The following is a 23901-nucleotide window of genomic DNA, read 5'->3' as shown; positions in this document are numbered from 1 at the left end:
TCCAGTAGTCGCCAATATTTACACATTCCCACATCATATGTATCAGGTGGGCGTCATTTTGACCATATCTAGGACATGTGTCATTCGTTTGTATTTCAATTTTAAATAAAATACTTGGGGATCTATATACCCTATGAATCAGAAGAATTCGGGACAATCTTGTGACTCCGACAATGAAAATTTCGGTGTCAAATCCAGTATTTCCCCTATTGCTCCTCAGATAAGGGGCCCACATCCTCTTCTCATTTTGTCTTAACTATTAAAGGATATTTATCCAAATGTAGGGCCAGTAACTGCCTATAAATAAGGGATATTAGACCTTTTGTATCCAACGATGTAGTAATGGTATCTATTGGGTGATGTCAATCAGTATGGTGTTTATTCTAGTTGTGTACTATACTCATGACGTATCTGCAGATGTTGATAAAACACCCTATGCAGAAGGTTAAAATCTACCTTTATTTGTTCAAAGTTCTTGAATAATCCATCCCTCAAGAGTTGTGACACCAAACATATATCCCGATCCTTCCACTTACTAACATCTTTTAGTTTCTGTAGCTCTGGTAAGTTAGAGTTGTGCCATAAAGGAGTATAGTTTGTGTACTTTCCAATCCCTAGACTATTTTTATCCCTATCCCACACCTTATATATTAACTTTAGTGTAGGACATTTTAAGTCATTTTCTCGAGGAGGCCCCATATCTAGTACTGAGAATGGAAGCTTTTACTTGGTTCCTTCCATAAGTAGGTGCCCTGAAATTACACAATATTTACAAATACCTCATCCATGAAACCACTTTAGCTCCATTCTAGTGTTAAGCAAATCTGCGTATACCTGGTGGGAAGCAGATCGTTTATGTTGTTTGTCAAGGAGATCAATCCACTCAAGCAAATGGGAGACTTTAGCTGCTTTCTCTTTTTAGCCTGGATCCATGTTTTATTATCCCTTTGAGGACGCATTTGAGTGCTTCCAATTGAAATGGTAAGGTGTTTTCATCATGCTCACATATTTGAAGGAGTCTATAGTCTCAAGAAGGTCTGAGACACAGTCAGTCTTTGAGCAGATTATCATTTAAGTTCCAACAGCTGAAGCCTTGGTGGAGTCAGGTATAGTCAGATTACAATATACAGGACCATGATCTGACCATATAGCAGTCCCTATCAGAGATATAGGCTGCCATGTAAGCAAGTGATGGCTAATTAAAGGGGATGTCCACTACTTTCACATTGATGCCCTATCTGTATCGCAGCACCCCCGCCGATCAGCTGTTATCGGTGCCGGCGGCCGCTGGCGGGAAGTCCTTATCTGCGGAGCTTGGCCGTCAAGTTGTAGTGGCCGGCGCTGGTTACTGCACATCCACCTCCCATTCAATTGAATGGGAGGTGGATGTACAGTACCCCGCGGTGGCTACTACAGATGGATTGCCAAGCGCCGCAGGTAAGCACTTCCGGCCGACGCCGGCACACATAACAACTGATTGGTGGGGGTGCCGTGTACAGGACCCCGGCCGATCATACATTGATGCCCTACCCTGTGGAGAGGACATCAATGTGAAAGTAGTAGGCAACTTCTTTAAGGAAAAGTCTCTATGGCTATGCATATTGTGTAAAGAAGAATAATACATATAATCCTTTAAGTCTGGATGTAGTATACTTCATACATCGACCAGTTGGAGAGAACGGAGCACATTTAGCAAAGCTTTTTATTGTGATTTAGATTGGTGACTCCAGCCCAAGAAAGCGTCTAAAGAAGGATCCAAGAAAAAATTAGTCACCTCCAATGATGATAAGGTCCTCCGCAAAATGTTGTAGTTTGTTTAAGTAATGACGACATGTCTTAATTAGGTCACAATTAGGCAGCTAGAAGTTTGCCAAAGTCAAAATTTTGGAATAGATCGAAATCTTAACAAACACATACAGTACCCTCCGTGTCAGACAGTGTTTCTACAATAGTACGCGGCAGTGATCTGTGGCGGCCTATACTCAGCACCTTAGACTTCAAAACTGCATTTGTACTGTGACGCCAAAATGAATAATATCTGTTAGTAAACTGAAGTGTATGATCGCATCTAAAGTGGTGCTCTTGAAGAAAAAGAAAATGTACGTGCTGTTTATGCAGATGATACAACACTTGAGCTCTTTTCTCTGGAACATTAAGTCCTCTGACATTTAATAAATAAGTTTTGCGTTGTGCCATATTATATGAAAAGAAGTGGTGGTGGGGGGGGAAACAAGGATAGAAAGATTAAGAGCAAGGAGGAAGTATAGACGGTAGATAGTAACGTCTACCTCTCAGTGTCTAAGAAGTATAGATAATGAATATATCAAAACAGTAGGAAATTGCAAAACAAGCAGATCCCAATGCAAGTCCCTAACTGGGGGATGTCTTTACAGGCGTAAGTCAAACTTTCAGTCCTAGGATTCCTATTAGGTGGAACCATGGAATATATAGCGAGTAAAGTAATACAGCCTGATATTACAGTAGTATCATGTGAACTTAACTTATATCCTGGTCTAAGATCTTATATGAACTTAGACATTCTATATAGTGGAAGAGTGGCACCAAATACTCTATTTAGATATATCTAATTATATGCTTAAAGAAATAAGTATCTGCAAACTGTCTCTCATCAGGGAAGACCAGATTCATTTCAGGAGCTCATATGATTGGCAGGTTCCTTTCCCATCTGGCTGCATCACCATCAAGTTCCTGATCCATTGAACGCCTTCTGTGACGTGCTGGAACTCTCTGTGGCAATGGTGGAGCAGGTGGCCAGTCAGATATATGGAATGTCCAGGGCATCACAGAAAGGTCTCGTCACTTTGATCTTTCAAAGTATTCAATGTTCCATTTTTTGGACCTGTAGCTGGAAAGGGTACTACAGGAGTATATCAGGCCATTTTACAATAGAGCATCAAGTAGTGGTTTCAATACCCTTCTTTTAGCAAGTGTCATTCAGGATAGGTCTATGAGCAATTATATGCGTTTTCCATTGAAATCACCAGGATCCAACTCCTCTGCTTTCATCACAATGGCCTCTTTTACATTGAAAAAGATGTAAATGACAGATCTGAGCCATGATTGCCTAATATGTTATGTTGTTCCCCATATCAGAATAACCTGTGGCTGGGGGGTAAATGTCCCTGTGAAGCAAGCACTGCTCAGCATGGGGGCTTTGGTGAGAGTACAGGGAGATTTGTGGAGATGTTTTCTTGTGAAGTCTACATTAAGGGTATGTGCACACGATGCAGAAATGCTCAGGATTTTTTCCTGAGCGTTTCTGCATCTCTCTGGCAGGAAAAAACGCATGCGGATTGTACATGCGGATTGTACATGCGGTTTCCTGCCAGGGACATGCGGAAATGAAGCGGTCTTCACTTTCATTTCCGCATGCGGGTTGACAAGCGCTTCCCAAGCGATTTTAGCATCACTTGGAAAGTGCTTGTCAACTTCACACTATATAAATCCATGCAACCGGCATGGATTTATATAGTGTGTGATGTCAAAAAATAAAAAATAAATCTATACGTTACCATCTGATGGCCCCCGGTGTCCTGCTTCATCGGTCCCGGCTGCCGGCAGTGAAGACTGTAGGACCTTCCGACGTCAGCGTCACGTGACCCGTCACATGACTCTGACGTCAGCGAAGGTCCTTCATTCAACCGCGAAGTGCGCGGGAAGCCGGCAGGACGCAGCGCGGGCCGTCAGAAGGTGAGAATATATATATTTTTTATTTTCTTCTTTTTTTTTTTAATGGTACCTGGGTCTGGATGAGAGTCCTCTCATCCACACCCGGGTACCATCCGCACATTAGACCGCATGAAAAGCGCATCAACATATACAGTGATGCGGATTCCATGCGGTCTAATGCAAGTCAATGGCGGCAAAAGAGCAGCGTTTCCGCAAAATTAATTGACATGCTGCGGATTTTTGACCGCAGCGTTTACGCTGCGGAAAAATCCGCATCATGGGCACAGCACATGCGGATTTCCATTGGGGAACATTGCTGCCCTTCTACCATGCGTTTTTCATGCGTTTCCGCGGCGTTTACGCAACTGCAAAAACGCCGCGGAAACGCATGAAAAACGCATCGTGAGAACTCAGCCTAAGAGAGAAGTTGGAGCAGGACTTACAGGCTGGAGCTGTCTGGCATCATGAGGGTTAAGACTGCTTCTTTTTCCACGCTGAGGTGAGGCAGTAATGGCTCCGGAGCAGGATGATAAGACCTTCCATAAGAAACGCTGCATACCAGACATGCTGACGGAGGTGGAGGACCTCAGATGACCTCTAATCTCGTGTTTCTTTCTCATATCAGACGTCATGTTTGAGGCTGTAAATTGCTTATAATTCCCCCAGGAACACGGTCTGAAGAGAGTGCTTTCAGTGTGTGCCTTCTCTCGGTGCTATGTCCAGGCCATGTCCTTCCTGTTGATGTTCAATACATCCAAAGGTGGTGTTGATTGGGGACAGGATTGTGTGATGTAACAACCTTATGTGAGCCCCAGGAAAGTGAGTTGTGACACCAATGGAATGGAGCCAGAACGGGAGGTGCGTATAAGTGTTTTTATTTTAACAAGGCCAAACATGAAGAATGAGAAGGAGCTGTCCTAGTAGTGGAAAACCTTTTTAAAAAGATACAATTTTCGGTTAAAAATGAAAAAGGCTTCTCCCCTCTATGTGACTTTTGTGAAGTTTATTAAGAGTTGATTTCCGTGTAAAACATTTCCCACATTAAGAACATGAAAATGGCTTCTCGCTAGTGATGAGCGAGCACTAAAATGCTCGGATGCTTGAAGCTCGGGCCGAGCACATCGCGATACTCGGGTGCTCGACCCGAGCAACGAGCCCAATATAAGTCTATGGGAAACTCGAGCATTTTTCTGGCAGTTCCCCCTGCGGTCTGCAGAAGGTAAAAAATTGCCAAAATTGATGGGAACAGTGCTCAATGAAACATGTCAGGCAGGCAGGCAGAATATATAGGCAGACAGGCAGGCAGGGTATATAGGAGGGTGCATGAAAAACATAGCAGGGCACTCGGAACACACTAGCGCCCTCCAATTTTCACGCACCCTTCTCTTTAAAAAAGCCGGCAATTCAGCAGCTGCATACAGTTATAACATCGGTACCTGACAATTTAGAACAGAAAGAATAGAGCATCACACATAGATTAGATAGAAAGAAACATGTCAGTCATATATATATAATGAGTACAGTGATAGTGTTGGTTACTGTACTTGTCATTTAGTTTTAAAATAAAGGATTTATAAAAAAAAATTAGCGTGGGGTCCCCCGTAATTCTAGTCTCTAGCGGAGGTTAAGCAGATGACTGGGGCAGATGTTTGAAGCCTGGAAAGGGGGTAATACCCACGGAGCTTCCCAGGCTACTAATATCAGCCCCCAGCTGAATACCTAGCCTTTACTGGCTATTAAAATGGGGGACCCCCCAAAAAAATGACATGGGGTCCCCCTATTTTAATAGCTAGCAAAGGCTAGGCAGACAGCTGGGGGCTGATATTAATAGCCCAGGAAGGGTGCCATAAATATTGGCCCCCTCCCAGGCTAGAAACACCAGCCCTCAGCCGCCTCAGAAATGGCGCATCCATAGGATGATGTCATTTGCTGGCACCGCATGTGCAGGAGAATTCTCCCACGCTGTCAGTGACGTGCATGAGGTGAGCCGAGTTCATTGGACATGAACTCAGCTCATCTGGATGCCGTCGCAGCGAGACACTGTGGAGCGCAAGCATGCCTCCGCTCTGCAGTGTCTCTGAAGGATGACAAGCTGGATAGCAGCGTTCGGCTGCGATCCAGCCTGTCATGTGAATGTAGCAGAGCTGGAGCCGTCGTGGGAACCATGGAAAGGTAAGGATGAGGTTGGTTTATTATTTTACTTTTATTGCAGGAGACATGGGATTCAGCTGGAATGTGTGCGATGGTAAGTAGAGTTTAATTTAGAATATTAAAGTATTGTGTGTTTATTTCAATTAAAAGATTTTATTCTGGGTGTTGGTGTTTTTATTTTACATTTGCCTTACATTTGCCTTATAGACGCCTCCCCATTACTAACCTGGGCTTGATGTCAGCTAACATTATAAGCTGACATCAACCCCAGCCCTATTACTACCCCACTGCCACCACTACAGGGCAGTGGGAAGAGCGAGGCTAAGTGCCAGAATTGGCACATCGTATGGATGCGCCATTTCTGGGGCGGCTGAGGGCTGGTGTTTCTAGGCTGGGAGGGGGCCAATATTTATGGCACCGTTCCTGGGCTATTAATATCAGCCCCAGCTGTCTGCCTAGCCTTTGCTAACTATTAAAATAGGGGGACCCCACGTCATTTTTTTTTCGGTCCCCCATTTTAATAGCCAGTAAAGGCTAAGTATTCAGCTGGGAGCTGATATTAGTAGCCTGGGAAGCTCCGTGGGTATTACCCCCTTCCCAGGCTTCAAACATCTGCCCCAGCCATCTGCTTAACCTCCGCTAGAGACTAGAATTACGGGGGACCCCACAACAATTTTTTTTTTATAAATCCTTTATTTTAAAACTAAATGACAAATACAGTAACCAACACTGTCACTGTACTTCATATATATGTGACTGACATGTTTCTATCTATCTAATCAATGAGTGATGCTTTATTCTTTCTGTTCTAAATTGTCGGGTACCGATATCTGCCGCTGATGAATTGCCGGCTTTTCATGTTTCACTGTGAGCACTGTTCCTATCGATTTGGGCAATCACTGTAATGCCCAAACCAACATGGCTGCGGCATTACAGTTAGTGGCAGGCATTCCCTGCATGTTGTTTGGCACTCTAAATAGCGCCAAACATGCAGGACGGGGACCCGAGCATCCGTCCGAGCATCGCGCAAGTACTCGGCGAGCTCCGAGCATCTCGTTACTGAGATGCTCGGGCGAGTACCGAGCAGTGGAAAGCATGCTCGCTCATCACTACTTCTCACTTGTGTGAGCACTTTGGTGACGAAGAAGTGAGAATTTGTTCACAAAACATTTTCCACATTCTGAACAGGAAAAAGGCTTCAACCCTGTGTGAGTTCTCTGGTGCTTAACCAGATCTGATTTCTGATTAAAACATTTTCCACATTCTGAACAGGAAAAAGGTTTCTTCCCTGTGTGAGTTCTCTGGTGATTGACCAAATTTGATTTCTGGTTAAAACATTTCCCACATTTTGAACATGAAAAAGGCTTCTCCCCTGTGTGGATTCTCTGGTGGCCATCAAGAATCGCTTTACGGGTAAAACATTTCCCACATTCTGAACAAAAAAAAGGCTTCTCCCCTGTGTGGGTTCTCTGGTGTATAACAACATCTGATTTACGGGTAAAACATTTCCCACATTCTGAACAAGAAAAAGGCTTCAACCCTGTGTGAGCTCTCTGGTGCTTAACCAGATCTGATTTCTGGTTAAAACATTTTCCACATTCTGAACAGGAAAAAGGCTTTTCCCCTGTGTGAGTTCTCTGGTGATTGACCAAATTTGATTTCTGGTTAAAACATTTCCCACATTTTGAACAGGAAAAAGGCTTCTCCCCTGTGTGGGTTCTCTGATGGCTATCAAGAATCGCTTTACGGGTAAAACATTTCCCACATTCTGAACAAGAAAAAGGCTTCTCCCTTGTGTGAGTTCTCTGGTGATTGACCAAAACTGATGTCTGGTTAAAACATTTCCCACATTCAGAACAGGAAAAAGGCTTCTCCCCTGTGTGAGTTCTCTGGTGATTGATCAAAACTGATGTCTGGTTAAAACATTTCCCACATTCAGAACAGGAAAAAGGCTTCTCCCCTGTGTGAATTCTCTGATGTCTGATAAAACTTGATTTAAATGTAAAACATTTTCCACATTTTGAACAAGAAAATGGCTTCTCGCCTGTGTGGGTTGTCTGGTGGTTATCAAGATGCACTTTCTGTTGAAAACATTTCCCACATTCTGAGCATGGAAAAGGCTTCTCCCCTGAGTGAGTTCTCTGGTGTGCGATAAAACCTGATTTCTCTGTAAAGCATCTTCCACATTCTGAACAAGAAAATGGCTTCTCCCCTGTGTGACTTCTCTGGTGATTAACAAGATTTGATTTCTGGTTAAAACATTTCCCACACTTGAAACAAAAAAATCTATTCTCTGCTGTGTGAACGTTTTGATGTTTAAGAAAAGACTTTTCGAGGGGAAAACCATTTCCATATTCTGAATGTGAAAATGGCTTCTTTGAATTAGGAGTAGTTTGTTTTTTAATGCTTATTTTGTGACTTTGATTTTCCTTAGTAGTCTGCAATGTATCAGAAGACAGGACGTGTTTCAAAGGATCAGATGACAGATCTTTGCTGTGAAGGGATGACGGTATATCTGGAGTAATGGCATTCACTTCAATTGTATTCTGTGGGATCTCAAGATCATTAGATTTAGAAATTGAAGATGTCAGCTGTCCCTCTGATCTCCTGGTACAGTCATCTGCCAAGAATAAAACAATTATTATTTTTGAATAAAATATCCTCGAATTATATATTTTTTAACATTTCTACTCAAAATGTAAAAATAGCAATTTATGTAAAATATTGAATTATTCACCAACAAAATGACCGTTCACAGTCTAATAGAAAACCTCATAGGATGAACCAGTGGAGCGTGGTGTCCAACTGATTGTTCATTCTCCCTCCCAAATATGGAATAAGAAGCCACCAAACAATGTTATGTAGGCAAAAATAATACCAATAAAAACTTCTACTCATCTCACAAAAAACAAGTCCCCACTCAGGTCCATCATCTGTCAGTGGAAAAACAGAGGTTTCCACATTATTAGTGGCTGAAAGGCTCTTGAAAGGTAACATGGCTTCCATAAACCAATCCAGCAGTATCCACTCTCCCAAAGTCAAATCCCCCCTTCGCTTCTGAGCCTTGCAGTGCGCCCAAACCACATTTAGCATCCATGTATTTGGCATTACTATAGTGAGAAGAACCCATTTAATTTACGGTGTGGGTCTCCTGGAGCACAATCTGGGCACTATGTGTTGGGTAATAAAATGGCATATTTGTAATTTTCACTTTGCGCGGTGCAGGCGCTGTCCTGACACTAAGATAAGGGTGCCTGGGACCTGTAGTACCATCCAGTCTGGCAGTATGGGTGTGTGTGCTGTCCAGCTGGAGTAATCTGCTCCCTGCTTCAGCCATTTGGAAAGCACCGGACCCTACTAAAGCTGGAAGCATATTGCCGGAAGCTGCCAGATACAGCCTTGTTCTCCTCTGGTTCAGTCCTCTGTGCTCAGCTCCCGGCTTGTGTATTTGTTTCCTGTTGTGATCCCGGCCCGTTTACTGACTACTCTTGTGTCTTCTGATTTTGTATTTTCTCTGACCTCCTGGTTCTGACCCGGTTACCTGACTATTATTCCCATCTCACTCAACAGAACAGCAAGTAACACTATGGCCCAAGCCTAGGGGTCTCTGTGTAACTCCAGATCCATTAGGAGGGGTTAAAGGGTAATGGGCAAAACTGTGACTATAGATAATAACACCGACTGAAATGATCAAGCTGAACAGTATTCTTCCATAAAAAAAAAAACTTCAGTCTGTAACTACCAGGTAGTTACAGACTCACATAATTTAGGCCAATCCCGCCACAAATGAACTATCATACAGAATGAACATGTAAATAAAATACAAGAATAAAAATATATGTTACATCCCAAACACCAACGTATGTACAACACTAAACCGGAGTTGCACTCATTTATGGTGGACCAGTGGAGCTATGATGAGTGCTGACCAGAAAAGTAGAGAAAATATTAGCGCCCCCATTTCAGGAGAGATTGTGCAGTAATCTGAATTCCTTAGGATCGAAAACATAATGGAATTTATGACGTGGAGTGAATCCATGAAACCAGGGCTGGAGCCAACACATCTCCTGCAGGTGTGAATAAATGTATAGTACAGCCATCAGCCACGCACAGCTTAGAGAGATATCATGGCACAGGTGTAATGTTTTTTGTATAGCTTATTGCAATCCTGTTTGAAGTTAGTCGGTTTTTAAGAGAAATTGAAAAGTCAGAAAAAAAGGAGACTGTTCTTATTGTACAGAAATTAACACTTGGCCCTCACTGCACATTGAATATTGTCGATCCTAAATGCAAAATTTGGCCAGAAAGACTGGACCTGGTCTTGTAGGGACCATATGAGCACATTCAGCAGCACAGAAGTGACAGAAGGTAGATTAATCCAATAAGATAGCAGAGTCCTAGGAAGCCAACAGCATCATTACCCTCCGCTTTCTCTAAGACGTCCAATAATATTTTTCTTCAAGTAATTTTCTACTTTTTTCTAACTTGTCAGCACATTCTACGTACGCTGTCATTTAGCTTTGTAATTTGTAATTTACAGATATGGGCAGGTAAGAGTCAGCAGGTAAGAGACTAATCCCAGGGGGTAGGTGGATCCTCCAGGTTTTAAAGGTCTCTAGAAAAGGGTTTTCAATGTCCAAATTCATTTGAACAGTTTTGGGTGGAGGAGAATGTTGTGGTCTAGAGGCAAAAGATTGTGATACAGCCGGACTACACTACCGAAAAAACAGCCACAGCCGGTGACAGAGAAAAATCTGTGACTTCTCTGTATTTAGTGGTTACTACTCACCTGGGTAGTCATATGTAGGAATCTCCTCTTTACACCGCTCATCACCCCTCACATATGTCTCTGTAGTATTAATATGGGTCAGATCTTCACCCTGAAACAAATATTGTGAAAGTCACAGACAGATGGAGAAGTCCCATCTATGATCAGCTCTAATCCTGCCATCTCCACCGTTCTCATTACACAAATATAAAACATATAATACTGGTGGATAAAACAAGACTGAACACAAGACCTTCACAGCCGTCTACACATCATAGGGGAGATCTCATGACACCTTATCTCCATGTACCTGATGATCCTGAGGAACATTGGGATCTTCTTGTTTACAGTCCTGTGGAAGAAGAGGACGGGGACATCTCTCTGGTGTTGTCCTCTTACTGGATAGATCTGGAGGAAACACATACAGGGACTGAATTCATTCTTTACATACAGATAATTATAGGCCGTGTGTATTTAGTCCTGTCTATTACCTGGTGATGTGAGGGGCTGGGGAACCTCCATCATGACGTCCTTGTACAGATCTTTGTGTCCTTCTAAATACTCCCACTCCTCCATGGAGAAATAGACGGCGACATCCTGACACCTTATAGGAACCTAACACATACAATGATACCATCATCCCCCTGATCCCTTCATAGCGATACTGTTTAATGTCCCAGCATTCCCAGCAGTGTCACCTCTCCAGTCAGCAGCTCAATCATCTTGTAGGTGAGTTCTAGGATCTTCCAGTCATTGATGTCTTCATGCATCAGGGAAAGAGGTGGAGGCCCTGTGATTGGGCTCAGGGGTCTTCTCCATCCCTCAGACACAGGGTCCTGACAGCGCTCACTAGAGGTCTCCTTCACTACTATGTAATCCTGGTTATGGAGAGACATATTAATAAATCTCCCTCCAGACATTTCCAGAGTCCTCACCTCTCCAGTTCTGTCCATCTGTTATTCCCATAGATAAGAATGATGTAATGTGACGTCATCAGAATCTCTCACCTCTCCAGTAAGACGGAAGAGGATCTCTAGGGTGAGGTGTAATATCCTCTCCGCCATCTTGTCTCTGTCCATATCCATCTTTGATGGATCAATAAGGAAAATTCTCTTGTATTGAAGATCTTCACTGAGAGAATATAATATTGTAGAGATCTGAATGAGAAGATGATGAGCCAATGTAACATAATAAAAATCCTGTGTAATAATACAATTACTGGAGATAATAAGGGAAAAAATATGAGATTTATTATTTTGCAGTGCTTAGTTTTATTCTTTACATCTAGTAATAAAATCTACATATTTTAGACCACAGACAACAAGTAGTTTCTTCCTCAGAGTCTGCAGCTGAATATGTTTTCTCATAGACTCATCTTTGGTGACGCTAATTCTTGTCTCATTTACCGACACTGGAATCGGCATTGGTAATACTGCACGAGATATTCATTACACGTGACATGAGAAATAACTACTTCATGAGGAGGACGACTTCTTCATCTTCTACTATGGCTCTAGAAACATATTTGGCCAGAGAGTGACTGACTACATCACCACCGGCCGTCTATATAAATGTTTCCCGTCTTCCCCGGACTGTAATCTTCTATCACGTTAGATCTCATGTCTGATTAAGACACAGATGTTTGAGGCTTTTATAAAAGCTTTTTTGTTTGCACAAACACCGCAGACAGTTCTTATTTGATACCAAGGTCTCCATGTGCAGTGTTTTATGGGGTTTATTTCTGGCATTAGGCTTTCCAATATTACAAGAAAAAAGCAGATATTAAAATGTTTCAAAAGAAAATTGGCACCAACAATTCTGGTAAAAAGAAGCCATACAAAAAGCGTAAGACACATTGCTATTTTTTAACACTTTAATTTGTTTAAAAAACAAACAAACAACTTTTAGGCACCAGAACATAGATGTTCACCGCAGAGATGGCACAGGTTCGGCTGCAACAAAATCCTGGCAGTTTAACCACTTGCTGCTGACAAAAGCAAATATGGCATCTAAGAAGGTGTGACAGAGTCCGGCTCTGTGCCCCTCCTCCCCCAAGTACTTGATATTATGTGGCTGCCTAGTTACTACGATACTTAAATGACTAATAATGGTGTCTGGGCCTGCAATGTATGAAAGTCTATTAGGCCGGAGTCAGCACCCAATAAGTTACATTTTAACGCCCACATACCCAGACTAAAGTTGCATGAAAGCACTGATTTCGGGGGGCTTGGTCGACTATATGAAGTATTTTGGGGCCGATCGACAGATGATGTCAGGGCAGAGAAGGATCTGGTATCCTGAATTTCAGAAACGAATCCTTTTGTTCTTCCTGTAGATAATCCTGTCGACTCGCTCATCCAGACCACAGGGAAGCTGGAATATTTGTGTGCATGGGGGAGTCGGGAGAGATAACCGTCTGCCAAATGACTGATCAGTCAACAATTATCTCATGTGTATGGGGCCGTTAGTATTATACTGACAGGCAGTGATGATGCACTGTTCTTCTGTACGGAGGTGCATCAACTGAGCAATCAGAGGCTTGTAAGTTGTATGATCGCACGAAGGAGAGTTGTTTAAAAAAAGATTTAAAGTGAAAAAATATCACAGATTTTGCAACAAGAAATATCTGTCACTATACGGAGACCAGACTCACTGCACAATGTTAGTTAAGTCACGTCCATAACAACTTTCTTATACTCAGTTATCCTATACACATCATATACACTGTGACGTAGATAGAAATCACAGATCCAACAGCAATAGCTGAAATTGAGCCCCTCGAAAAAATATACACTGCTCAAAAACATAAAGGGAACACTTAAACAACAGAATATAACTCCTAGTAAATCAGATTTCTGTGAAATCAAACTGTCCAATTAGGAAGCAACACTGATTGACAATCAATTTCACATGCTGTTGTGCAAATGGAATAGACAATAGATGGAAATTATTGGCAATTATAAGGACACCCTCAATAAAGGAGTGGTTCTGCAGGTGGGGACCACAGACCACATCTCAGTACCAATGCTTTCTGGCTGATGTTTTGGTCACTTTTGAATGTTGGTTGTGCTTTCACACTCGTGGTAGCATGAGACGGACTCTACAACCCACAGAAGTTGCTCAGGTAGTGCAGCTCATCCGGGATGGCACATCAATGCGAGGTGTGGCAAGAAGGTTTGCTGTGTCTGTCAGCGTAGTGTCCAAAGGCTGGAGGCGCTACCAGGAGACAGGCCAGTAAACCAGGAGACATGGAGGGGGCCGTAGGAGGGCAACAACCCAGCAGCAGGACCGCTACCTCTGCCTTTGTTCAAGGAGGAACAGGAGGAGCACTGCCAGAGCCCTGCAAAATGACCTCCAGCAGGCCACAAATGTGCATGTGTCCGCACAAACGGTTAGAAACCGACTCCATGAGGGTGGTATGAGGGCCCGACGTCCACAGATGGGGGTTGTGCTCACAGCCCAACACCATGCAAGACGCTTTGCATTTGCCACAGAACACCAGGATTGGCAAAGTCGCCACTCGCGCCCTGTGCTCTTCACAGATGAAAGCAGGTTCACTGAGCACATGTGACAGACGTGACAGAGTCTGGAGACGCCGTGGAGAGCGATCTGCTGCCTGCAACATCCTTCAGCATGACCCGTTTGGCAGTGGGTCAGTAACGGTGTGGGGTGGCATTTCTTTGGAGGGCCGCACAGCCCTCCATGTGCTCGCCAGAGGTAGCCCGACTGCCATTAGGTACCGAAATGAGATCCTCAGACCCCTTGTGAGACCTGATGCTGGTGCGGTTGGCCCTGGGTTCCTCCTAATGCAGGACAATGCCAGACCTCATGTGGCTGGAGTGTGTCAGCAGTTGCTGCAAGATGAAGGCATTGAAGCTATGGACTGGCCCGCCCGTTCCCCAGACCTGAATCCGATTGAGCACATCTGGTACATCATGTCTCGCTCCATCCACAAACGTCACGTTGCACCACAGACTGTCCAGGAGATGGCGGATGCTTTAGTCCAGGTCTGGGAGGTGATCCCACAGGAGACCATCCGCAACCTCATCAGGAACATGCCCAGGCATTGTAGGGAGGCCATACAGGCACGTGGAGGCCACACACAATACTGAGCCTCATTTTGACTTGTTTTAAGGACATTACATCAAAGTTGGATCAGCCTGTAGTGTGTTTTTTTAGTGAGTCACCCCCAAAATTAAAGTGGAAAAACACACTACAGGCTGATCAAACTTTGATGTAAAGTCCTTAAAACAAGTCAAAATGAGGATCAGCATTGTGTGTTGCCTCCCCGTGCCTGTATGAACTCCCTACAACGCCTGGGCATGCTCCTGATGAGGTTGCGGATGGTGTCCTGTGGGATATATATCAATCAATATATATATAATTTTCCTCCCCATCCACGATAGATAAGAGTCTCTCCACTGCTTAATGAGATTTACTGTGGAGTCAAGCAGAGGGGGAAAGTTCAATTTAAATAAATCTCCCTTCTGCCTATCTTCACCCCAAGGTATGTGATATGGGTCTTAGGCCAAGTGAATGGGTATAAGTTTTCCAGTTTTGCTAGGGAGTGTGTGGGGACATGAAAGTCCAGAGCTTCCGATTTGGAGAGGTTTATTTTGAAATTAGAGAGACTGCCATATTGCTCCACCAGCGCCATCAAGGCAGGGAGACCCTTTAGAGGATTGGTTAAGAGGACCAGAAGGTCATCAGCAAAAGCTGCTGTTTTAAAATGTGAGTTGTGTATTCTGATGCCCTCTATCCCCTGATTTTCTTGTATTGAGATCAATAAAGGTTCCATTGCCAAGACAAACAACAGTGGAGACAACGGGCAGCCTTGTCTGGTCCCATTGCGTATGGTGAATGTGTTTGACAAGGAATCGTTGATTTTGATGCGTGCAGTCGGGTTATGATACATAGCCATAATGGCAGTAACCAGTGCAGGTGGTAAGCTGAAGCGTAGAAGTGTCTCCTCCAAGTAGATCCAGTTCATCGTGTGGAAGGCTTTCTCAGCATCTGTACCCAGTAGTACCAAAGGGATCTTGTGGGCTTTGGCATATTGAAGAAGGTGCAAAATTTTGTGAGTATTGTCCTTTCCCTCTCTCCTGTCCACAAATCCAGTTTGATTCAATGAATTAAGATTTGGCAAGAACTCGGCAATTCTACGTGCAAACATACTGGCCAGCAGTTTCAGGTCAACATTCAATAGGGATATAGGTCAGTAGCTGCCACATAGGGTCGGGTCCTTGCCATCTTTATGTATTAATGATATTTTGGCTTCGAGCATTTCTTGTGGAAAGGGTTGACCCTCTAATGTTTCATTAAAAATCTTCAGAAGATGGGGCAAGAGGAGAGGGGCGAAAGTTTTGTAGTATTGCGCAGAGAACCCATCTGGACCAGGGGCTTTGCCTTTCGGGCACCTCGACAGGGTGGACTGAAGTTCCTCTAGTGTGAAGGGTTTAGATAGTTTGTTTTGTTTAGATGTTGTTAATACAGGGAGATTCAGTGTTCGCAGAAAGTGAGCAGTATCTGACTTTCTCTGTATCTCATGAGCTTCTGTGTCATTTGGGCGAAGATTATATAGCTGTGAATAGTATTCCAGAAAGGCCGTCTCAATGTGAGTGGGGTTCTGTGCTGTAACACCGCTGGAGTTCACAATGGAGTGGATGTGGGTGCGGGCTTGTCTTTTGCGGAGCCGGGATAAAATAAATTTGGAGGCCTTATCTCCATGTACAAACGTCCTGTTTTTCCACAACGCATACATTTTCACCGAACTGACATTAAGAATATCTTTCAATTTTTGTCTCTTACTAGTGATGGTGGCCAAAGTTATATTGTCATTGGTTTTTTTGTGGTTCAGCTCCAGCTATGCTATATCGTCGTATAAGTTTTGGACTTCTTGATGTCTCCTTTTGTTATAATAAGATGCAATGGAGATAAGTTCGCCTCTTAGCACAGTTGTATGTGCTTCCCAAAGGGTCTGGGGGGAGGTCCCCTCTATTTCGTTTTGTTGGAAGTATTGGTGAAGTTTATTACTCAGTCGCGCCTGGATAGCAGGTAAGCCCAGTAGTGCTTCATTTATCTGCCAAGATCTGGGACCTGAGCGCATTCCGGCTGTAATTATTGAAAGTAATACAGTGGCGTGGTCTGAATAAACGTTCGGGGTTATATTTGAAGTAGAAAGTCTAGGCAGGAGCGATCTTGGTACAAAAATGTAATCTATACGGTGGTAGGATTTATGAGGATTGGAATAGAAAGTGTAATCTCGTACGGAGGGATTTAAGTATCTCCATGAGTCAATTAGCTGCATAGAATTAAGAGTGGTACGCAGTCTCACTAGATCTCTAGAAGAGATGGCGCTTTTTTGTTTGGAAGTGTCCAGCATAGGTTCCAGAGCAATGTTGAGGTCTCCTCCAATCAAGAGAACACCCTCTCTAAAGCTCTCTATCTTTTTTAGAATCGATATTAACCATTTAACCAATTTTTTGTTGGGTGTGTACAGGCTACATAGGGTTACCAATGACCCACTGAGTAACCCCTTAACACATATGTAGCGCCCTTGAGGATCTACGAGGGATTCTCTGAACTGGAATGGGACTCCCCGCAGCATAGCAATGGAGACTCCTCTCGAGCCAGATTGAGTTGATGTGGCATGGTACCATGTGTCATAGAGTGAACGCTCAAAGTTTGGCAATCTGTTGGGTTTAAAATGGGTCTCTTGGATGAATAGCACATCCGCGTTTTGTTTTTTAAGTCTATGCAGTGTTGGGTGTCTGGAGCTCGGCGAGTTTAGACCATGGGCGTTTAAGGATGCAAAAGTAATTACCTTATCGGCGTCTGTCATGGTGGTATAGGTCTTTCTCAGGTGGCGCTTCCCGTGGAAAGAAGCTATTTGTGCCTATAGGGATTAGGAGATGGAAGGGAATAGGAAGAGGGGAAGGAGGGGAGGAAAGACTAGAGATCAAAGAGAAATGGAAAAAGGTAAGTATTAGTTTAGTTGATTGAAAACAATATATAACAATTCCAGATTCAAATTCAAACCACATATATAATGATTGGCATTAGTAGCCAGTTTAGGGGAGCATGCCCAACTTACAAATTTATATTCAACGAAAACATCCTTGTAGAGCATGGCATAACAAGAGTTACGTGGAGTAACAAATAGCGAGGCCAAGACCTGAAGGGGGGAATGGTATGATGAGTCAAACCACATACTTAGGAATTCAAAAAAGGGGAGAGGTCGAAGCCTGTTTCCGAATTCCTTGACCGAGACCAACAGAGTCCAGGAGAAAGAAACAAAACAGTTTACTCTTTCTCAATTGTCCCGAAAAGGACCGACGAAGAGATGGGACAGCAGCGAGTGTCAAAACCGCTCAGGTGATATCATCAGGCCTTTTAGGAGTCGGAGATTTAGCTGACTTTCTCCTCGCGCGTTGTGTTTTCGGGGTCGCTTGTTGCCAAGGGATTGGGCTCGGAAAGGGTTGAATCAGCGTCGCAGAATGAAATGTCTCCAGATCACGGTAGGATGCAAGAGTTATGTCAAGGGTTTTGCAGGCAGCTTTAACATCGGCAGATGATCTGGCGACGATCTTCATGTCTCTTGCTGTCACGTGGACTCCGAAGGGGAATAACCAACGGAAACGGTGACCCCTCTGCAGTATAGCATCCGTGAAAGGTTTCAACAACCTTCGTTTTTTCAAAGTGATAGCCGACAGATCTTGAAAGAGCTGGATCCGTGTGTCTTCATAGGAGATCTCCTGTTGTTCCCTTGCTCTGCGGAGGATCAGATCTTTAACTCGGTAATCCAAAAAGCGACATAATACATTTTGGGGTGCCTCTCCTTGGGGCGGTTTGGGTCGGAGGGCCCTATGGACCCGGATTAGTTCGATTTCTCGGGGGTCATCATCAGCAAGTATGCCCCTGAAGATCTCTACTGCAGCTTTGCCCAGAGCTTCAAATGCCACAGATTCGGGAAGGCCTTTAATTCTAATATTGCTGCGTCGCTCCTGATTCTCGTGATCTTCCAGGGTATTATGGATCAGATGTAGTTGTCGTTCATGAGCATTTAAGTTGTCAAGCAGCGCATTGGCTTGTTGTGAGAGTGCAGTTTGGGATTGTTCAAGCGTCTCCATCCTGTGGCCCTGTTGGGTAAGGTCATTTTTTATCTCTGCCAATTCTCGACTAATTGGTTCAAGGGTTTTAGCCAATATTCGCTTTATGAAAGAGCGAGTAACCGTGGAATCCTTATCTGAGCATTCTCCATCCGAGTCACTTTCCACCTCAGAGTCAGAATCGTCTATGTTTGTCATAACTAAGAACTTGGCGGTCTTTGTTGATTCTGTTGTAGTGCCCTGTTTCCTTAAGAATTGGTCAACATCAGCTTGGGTGACGGATTTCACAGCTTTAGATGCATTTTTAGGGGGCTTAACACTGGACTTCCCCATAGTGTTACTGGAAAGCTCTGTAGAGGAGAATATTGTCAAGTTATGGTGCGATGGCTCCACCTGCTGGTTTAGGGGTGTTTAATACGACATATCTTATCAGGCAGTGTTATATGGTCAGAATCCGAATATATTACTGGTAGATCCTACTGGTGGGAGTTGTAGTACACCAGAAATAGAGAATAAAAAGCTGTACAATCCACTAGGGTGAGAGATTATATTAGTGTGCAATAAAGCTCTATGCACAGCCTCTCTATTGCCTCTAAGATGCACAAGACATCAGTCCCAGGACATAGCTTGCAGGCTCAATTGGGGCTAGAACAGTGGGCTGGTGATAGAATATCAGTGGGTGTCCAGGTGACACTGGGGCCTGCTGTATTGTTTTATATATAAAAGTAGCAGCCTCAGCCTCTGTGTCCTTAATTATTCTTCAGCCCTGCTCAGATTTGGCCAGAGTCTGTAGTGCTAATTTTAATAGAAGAGCTGCAGCCTCAGTCGCAGGAGTCTCCACTTCTCCCCAGCACTGCTTAAGTCCCACGCCCCCAGTCTGGTTCCCTTTGCTCTGGCGACGGGGCTGAAGGGAATCTCAGGCCTCCGTGATCTCCGGAGCTCTCACCGCTCTTCAATGGCGTCGCCCCTCCCGTCTCTCCGTCACTCCCGCCGCGCGAGCCGCGCGATCAGCCGGTTGTTGGAGCCGGAGGCAGACGCGGATGTGTCGTCCAGGCCGCGCTCCTCTCAGGGAGCAAGTCTGCGTGCACGCCAGGTCAAGATGGCGAGGGGCGGTGGGGGGGGTCACAATGCAAACCCACCTGGGGCGAGCGGTAAGGCTTCTGCAGCTTTCTTTGTCGGGCTCCTCGGGTCCCAGAAGCTGTGGGCAGCAGGCAACAAAGGTCTAGGGGGTGGATGGCATCTTTGCGAGGCCAGATGTGGCCGCGGCTTGCCAATCGGTGGAAATTATTCGATCGGGTGAGTCACAGCCTGTGATCGTGGGGATTTTGTCATGTGACCCAGCCGTGTCATGTGATTGCGAGACTCCGCGCTGCAGGAAATTACATGTTTTGAAAGAGTGGGAATACATATAAGGTGGACAAAATGGAATGAGTCTGATGAGAGCACTATTATGGGATAATGTATTTGAAAAAGCAATGGGTTTTATATAGAAAAACCCTGGAATTATAGCAACCAAAATATAAAAGAGATATAAGCCCGCCCAGGAAGTGACATAGGACTCCCTGGAAAGGAGGGAAAGTAAACCTATTTACATACAGGAAGTGAGTGTGTGGGATTATCTCCCCATACATTTTTTGGAACAATAGTGGTGGCAGCACTCTGCACCACTGTAATGAACACTCACCATTGTGAGGCTCATTGAATTTTTTGTTTTACTCACTTTGACACTTTATTGGCACAGAATCACCTTCTCTCTTTGCATTATTTGTGCCTTCCCCAAAATTCTAAACATACTCCTCTGATGAACTCTCTGTAAGAAAAAAGAAATGTGTCGGGAGGGATTTTTGTGGGATATGTTAGAAGGTGCACTTGGGTACTGCCCTTGTTAGGGCGTGAGCTAACACCACGGGCACGACGGGGCAGCATCAGTCCTCAGAAAAAGATCAACTGAGACAGATAGAAAATCCCGGATGGAGTCTACATGCAAAATGGGTGAGATCCACACATTTTCTTTCTATATTGCACAATAGCACTTTAGATTATGATTAATGTTATTTAACAGTCAGGACTGGATATATTCATCAGGAGACTGTATCCTGTAAATATCTGTAACAAGTCTTTTTGTGTCCCGAGTTTAAAAGGGATTATGTTGAGTCAGTAATGACTATATAGGATATAAAGTTTTATAAGTAAAGGTTATGTTTTAAGAGAATCCTCTCTGCTGTGAGATGTCCTTTTGTTTAGGAATTGAAGGACAGGTCCCAATAAAATGTCCCTTTTTCCCACAAAAAAAAGAAGGTGGTCTCACCCATCTATCCCGAAGGCATCTATCAAGAAGTATGGCCAATGACATGGTAGCCTCCAAGGACTGAGGGGTTTCATATACTGCCAAGGCATCTTTCAATCTTTCAGTAAGACCTTCACAAAATTGGCTTCTAAGGGCTGAGTCATTCCATTTAGAATCCGTTGCCCATCTACGGAATTCAGAACTAAACATCTCCACTGACCGATTGCCCTGCTAAAGGCGACGTAGCCTAGACTCAGCAAAGGCGACTCAGTCAGGGTCATCACAGATGAGGGCCAGGGCCCCAAAAAAAACCTCCACAGACTGGAGACAAACCGAATCCTGCGGTAAAGAAAAAGCCCAGGATCGTGGACCTGCAACAGTGAGATCACAATTCCTACTCGTTGCTCCTCACTTCCGGAGGAGTAAGGACGAAGTATAAAATACAGTTTCCAGGCCTCCTTGAATACAAAAAAACTTGTCCCTACCTCTTGAAAACCTGTCCAAGAGGGCAACCTTGGGTTCAGGCTGGACAGGCCTACCTGAAGAGACCCCCACATTAGCGACCTGTAGCCGCTGATGCTGTTGCTGAACCTCACAACGGAGGTCATTCACCTCCAGAGACAGACCGTGCAGCCACTCTGTGAGCTCTGCAACAGAACCCATACTAAGGAGAAAGGAAAAAAACCCACACACGAAAAAAAACAACACACAATTAAACCCAAATGTCAGTTGTTATTTTTTGTCTCTAAATGTGCACAGCCAGTGATAATATCACGCAAGGTGAGGGAAAGACTAAATACAACACGAAGGGATTAGGGGAAGGGGGGAGTGGAGACCTCCTAGACTGATCTGACATCACCCTGTCTCCCCTACTGTCCCTATATTGGTTGTTCGCCAATCGCCGCACAGGAATCTACCCCTGTATTTACCTAGCGCTTGGCCCTGGCTAGGGAATGGGGGGGGGGGGGGTGAGCACTAGTCAGTCCCCACTAAACACTAAAGACAACAAGGTAGACAGATATGGGGGAAAATAACTTGGCTTGAGCCGACTTCAGAGAGATAACACACATGTCCTCTTTGCTCCAGAGAGGAAGTAAGCAGACTGCACCTGCTCCAAGCTTTCACAAGGAAACATGTGAATATCACCGGCGCCTCCCTATTGCAGACTGAAAGTATTTAAACACCCAGGCCAGGGTGTTAATTAGCAAGAGGGAGGTAGCCGCTGGGTCCTAGAGTGAGACAGATCTAAGAAGGTGTATGTAATGCTAAATTAATATATCTCCTGCAACCACCTGCAGGGTGACTGTCACATCTGACACACCCATGACACCATCCCAGCCTTGTGCAGGTCTACAATTTTGTCCCTGATGTCCTTACACAGCTCTTTGGACTTGGCCATGGTGGAGAGGTTGGAGTGTGATTGATTGAGTGTGTGGACAGATGTCTTCTATACATGTAACAAGATGCAATTAATACAGACAATGAGTGCAGAGTAGGAGGGCTTCCTAAAGAAAAACTAACAGGTCTGTGAGAGGCAGAATTCTTGCGGGTTGGTAGGTGATCAATTACTTATTTCATGCAATAAAATGTCATTTAATTGACGCTGAGAAGGTGTTTGACCAACTCAATTGGTCGTTTGTCTTCTCGATGTTAAATAGGTTTGGGTTTCTGGGTCCAATTATTCACTTCATTAGAGCCCTTTATACAATACCCTCAGCCAAGGTGTCTGTTAATGGAACCATGTCTGATGAATTGTCTGTTTGTTAGGAAATCCCTGCATGTGTCACAGCTGTCTAACAACCCTGACACATGCAGCCTCAGCGGCACTAACATAGATGCCGAGCACCCGAGCGTGCTCACCGAAGGGTTAACAATACACGCTCGCTCATCACTAATGAGAACAATACGTAATGGGGAATCTCCACATACCTCCACCTGCAGAGCCGCCACCACATACATGGCTGCTCTGTGCGCACAGGACCTGTGATGAGGTCACAGGAGGGGAGGAGTCAGGTGTCACATGATCAGGGGCCTCAGTGGATGCAGGACTCTGCTGTGCTGGTTGTCATGGTGCTGGATGAGCTGAAGTTTATGTGTGGGGTCAGGAGGGGTTTACAGTGTGGATGTAGCAGAGCCGCGTGTGTACGAGGTGTACGGAGCAGAGCCGCGTGTGTACGAGGTGTACGGAGCGGAGCCGCGTGTGTACGAGGTGTACGGAGCAGAGCCGCGTGTGTACGAGGTGTACGGAGCAGAGCCGCGTGTGTACGAGGTGTACGGAGCAGAGCTGCGTGTGTGCGAGGTGTACGGAGCAGAGCCGCGTGTGTACGAGGTGTACGGAGCAGAGCCGCGTGTGTACGAGGCGTACGGAGCGGAGCCGAGCGTGTAGGAGGCGTACGGAGCGGAGCCGCGTGTGTACGAGGTGTACGGAGCAGAGCCGCGTGTGGCACGAGGTGTACGGAGCAGAGCCGCGTGTGTACGAGGCGTACGGAGCGGAGCCGCGTGTGTACGAGGCGTACGGAGCGGAGCCGCGTGTGTACGAGGCGTACGGAGCGGAGCCGCGTGTGTACGAGGCGTACGGAGCGGAGCCGCGTGTGTACGAGGCGTACGGAGCAGAGCCGCGTGTGTATGAGGTGTACGAAGCAGAGCCGGGTGTGTGCGAGGTGTACAGAGCAGAGCCGTGTGTGTACGGAGCGGAGCCGCGCGTGTACGAGGTGTACGGAGCGGAGCCGTGTGTGTACGAGGTGTACAGAGCGGAGCCGCGTGTGTATGAAGCGGAGCCGTGTGTGTACGAGCTGTAGGGAGTAAAGCCGTGTGTGTCTGAGGCGTACGGAGCAGAGCCGTGTGTGTACGAGGTGTACGCAGTGGAGCCGTGTGTGTACGAGGTGTACGGAGCAGAG

General features: G+C 45.0%; 1 protein-coding gene across 1 annotated transcript in view; it reads right to left on the bottom strand.

Moving 5' to 3' along the window:
* The window catches only part of LOC141194358 (uncharacterized), a 35333-nt gene extending 12330 nt beyond the window's left edge, over positions 1 to 23003 (bottom strand). Inside the window, exons 1-8 of the mRNA XM_073662266.1 lie at positions 22934 to 23003; positions 11617 to 11766; positions 11308 to 11487; positions 11101 to 11224; positions 10920 to 11017; positions 10631 to 10721; positions 7005 to 8461; positions 3761 to 3766 (exon numbers count right to left, since the gene is read on the bottom strand). Of these exons, the coding sequence (XP_073518367.1) occupies positions 3761 to 3766; positions 7005 to 8461; positions 10631 to 10721; positions 10920 to 11017; positions 11101 to 11224; positions 11308 to 11487; positions 11617 to 11766; positions 22934 to 22963 (2136 nt within the window). The 5' untranslated portion in view covers positions 22964 to 23003. The remainder of the gene's footprint in view (positions 1 to 3760; positions 3767 to 7004; positions 8462 to 10630; positions 10722 to 10919; positions 11018 to 11100; positions 11225 to 11307; positions 11488 to 11616; positions 11767 to 22933) is intronic.
* Positions 23004 to 23901: the final 898 nt, after the last annotated feature.

The sequence above is a fragment of the Phyllobates terribilis genome, unplaced genomic scaffold (assembly GCF_046119375.1).
Source record: "Phyllobates terribilis strain yellow unplaced genomic scaffold, ASM4611937v1 Scaffold_69__1_contigs__length_7402412, whole genome shotgun sequence".
In the NCBI taxonomy this organism is placed as follows: domain Eukaryota; kingdom Metazoa; phylum Chordata; class Amphibia; order Anura; family Dendrobatidae; genus Phyllobates; species Phyllobates terribilis.
Note: the sequence above shows the minus strand (reverse complement) of the source record. Positions and strands in the feature narration are given on the sequence as shown.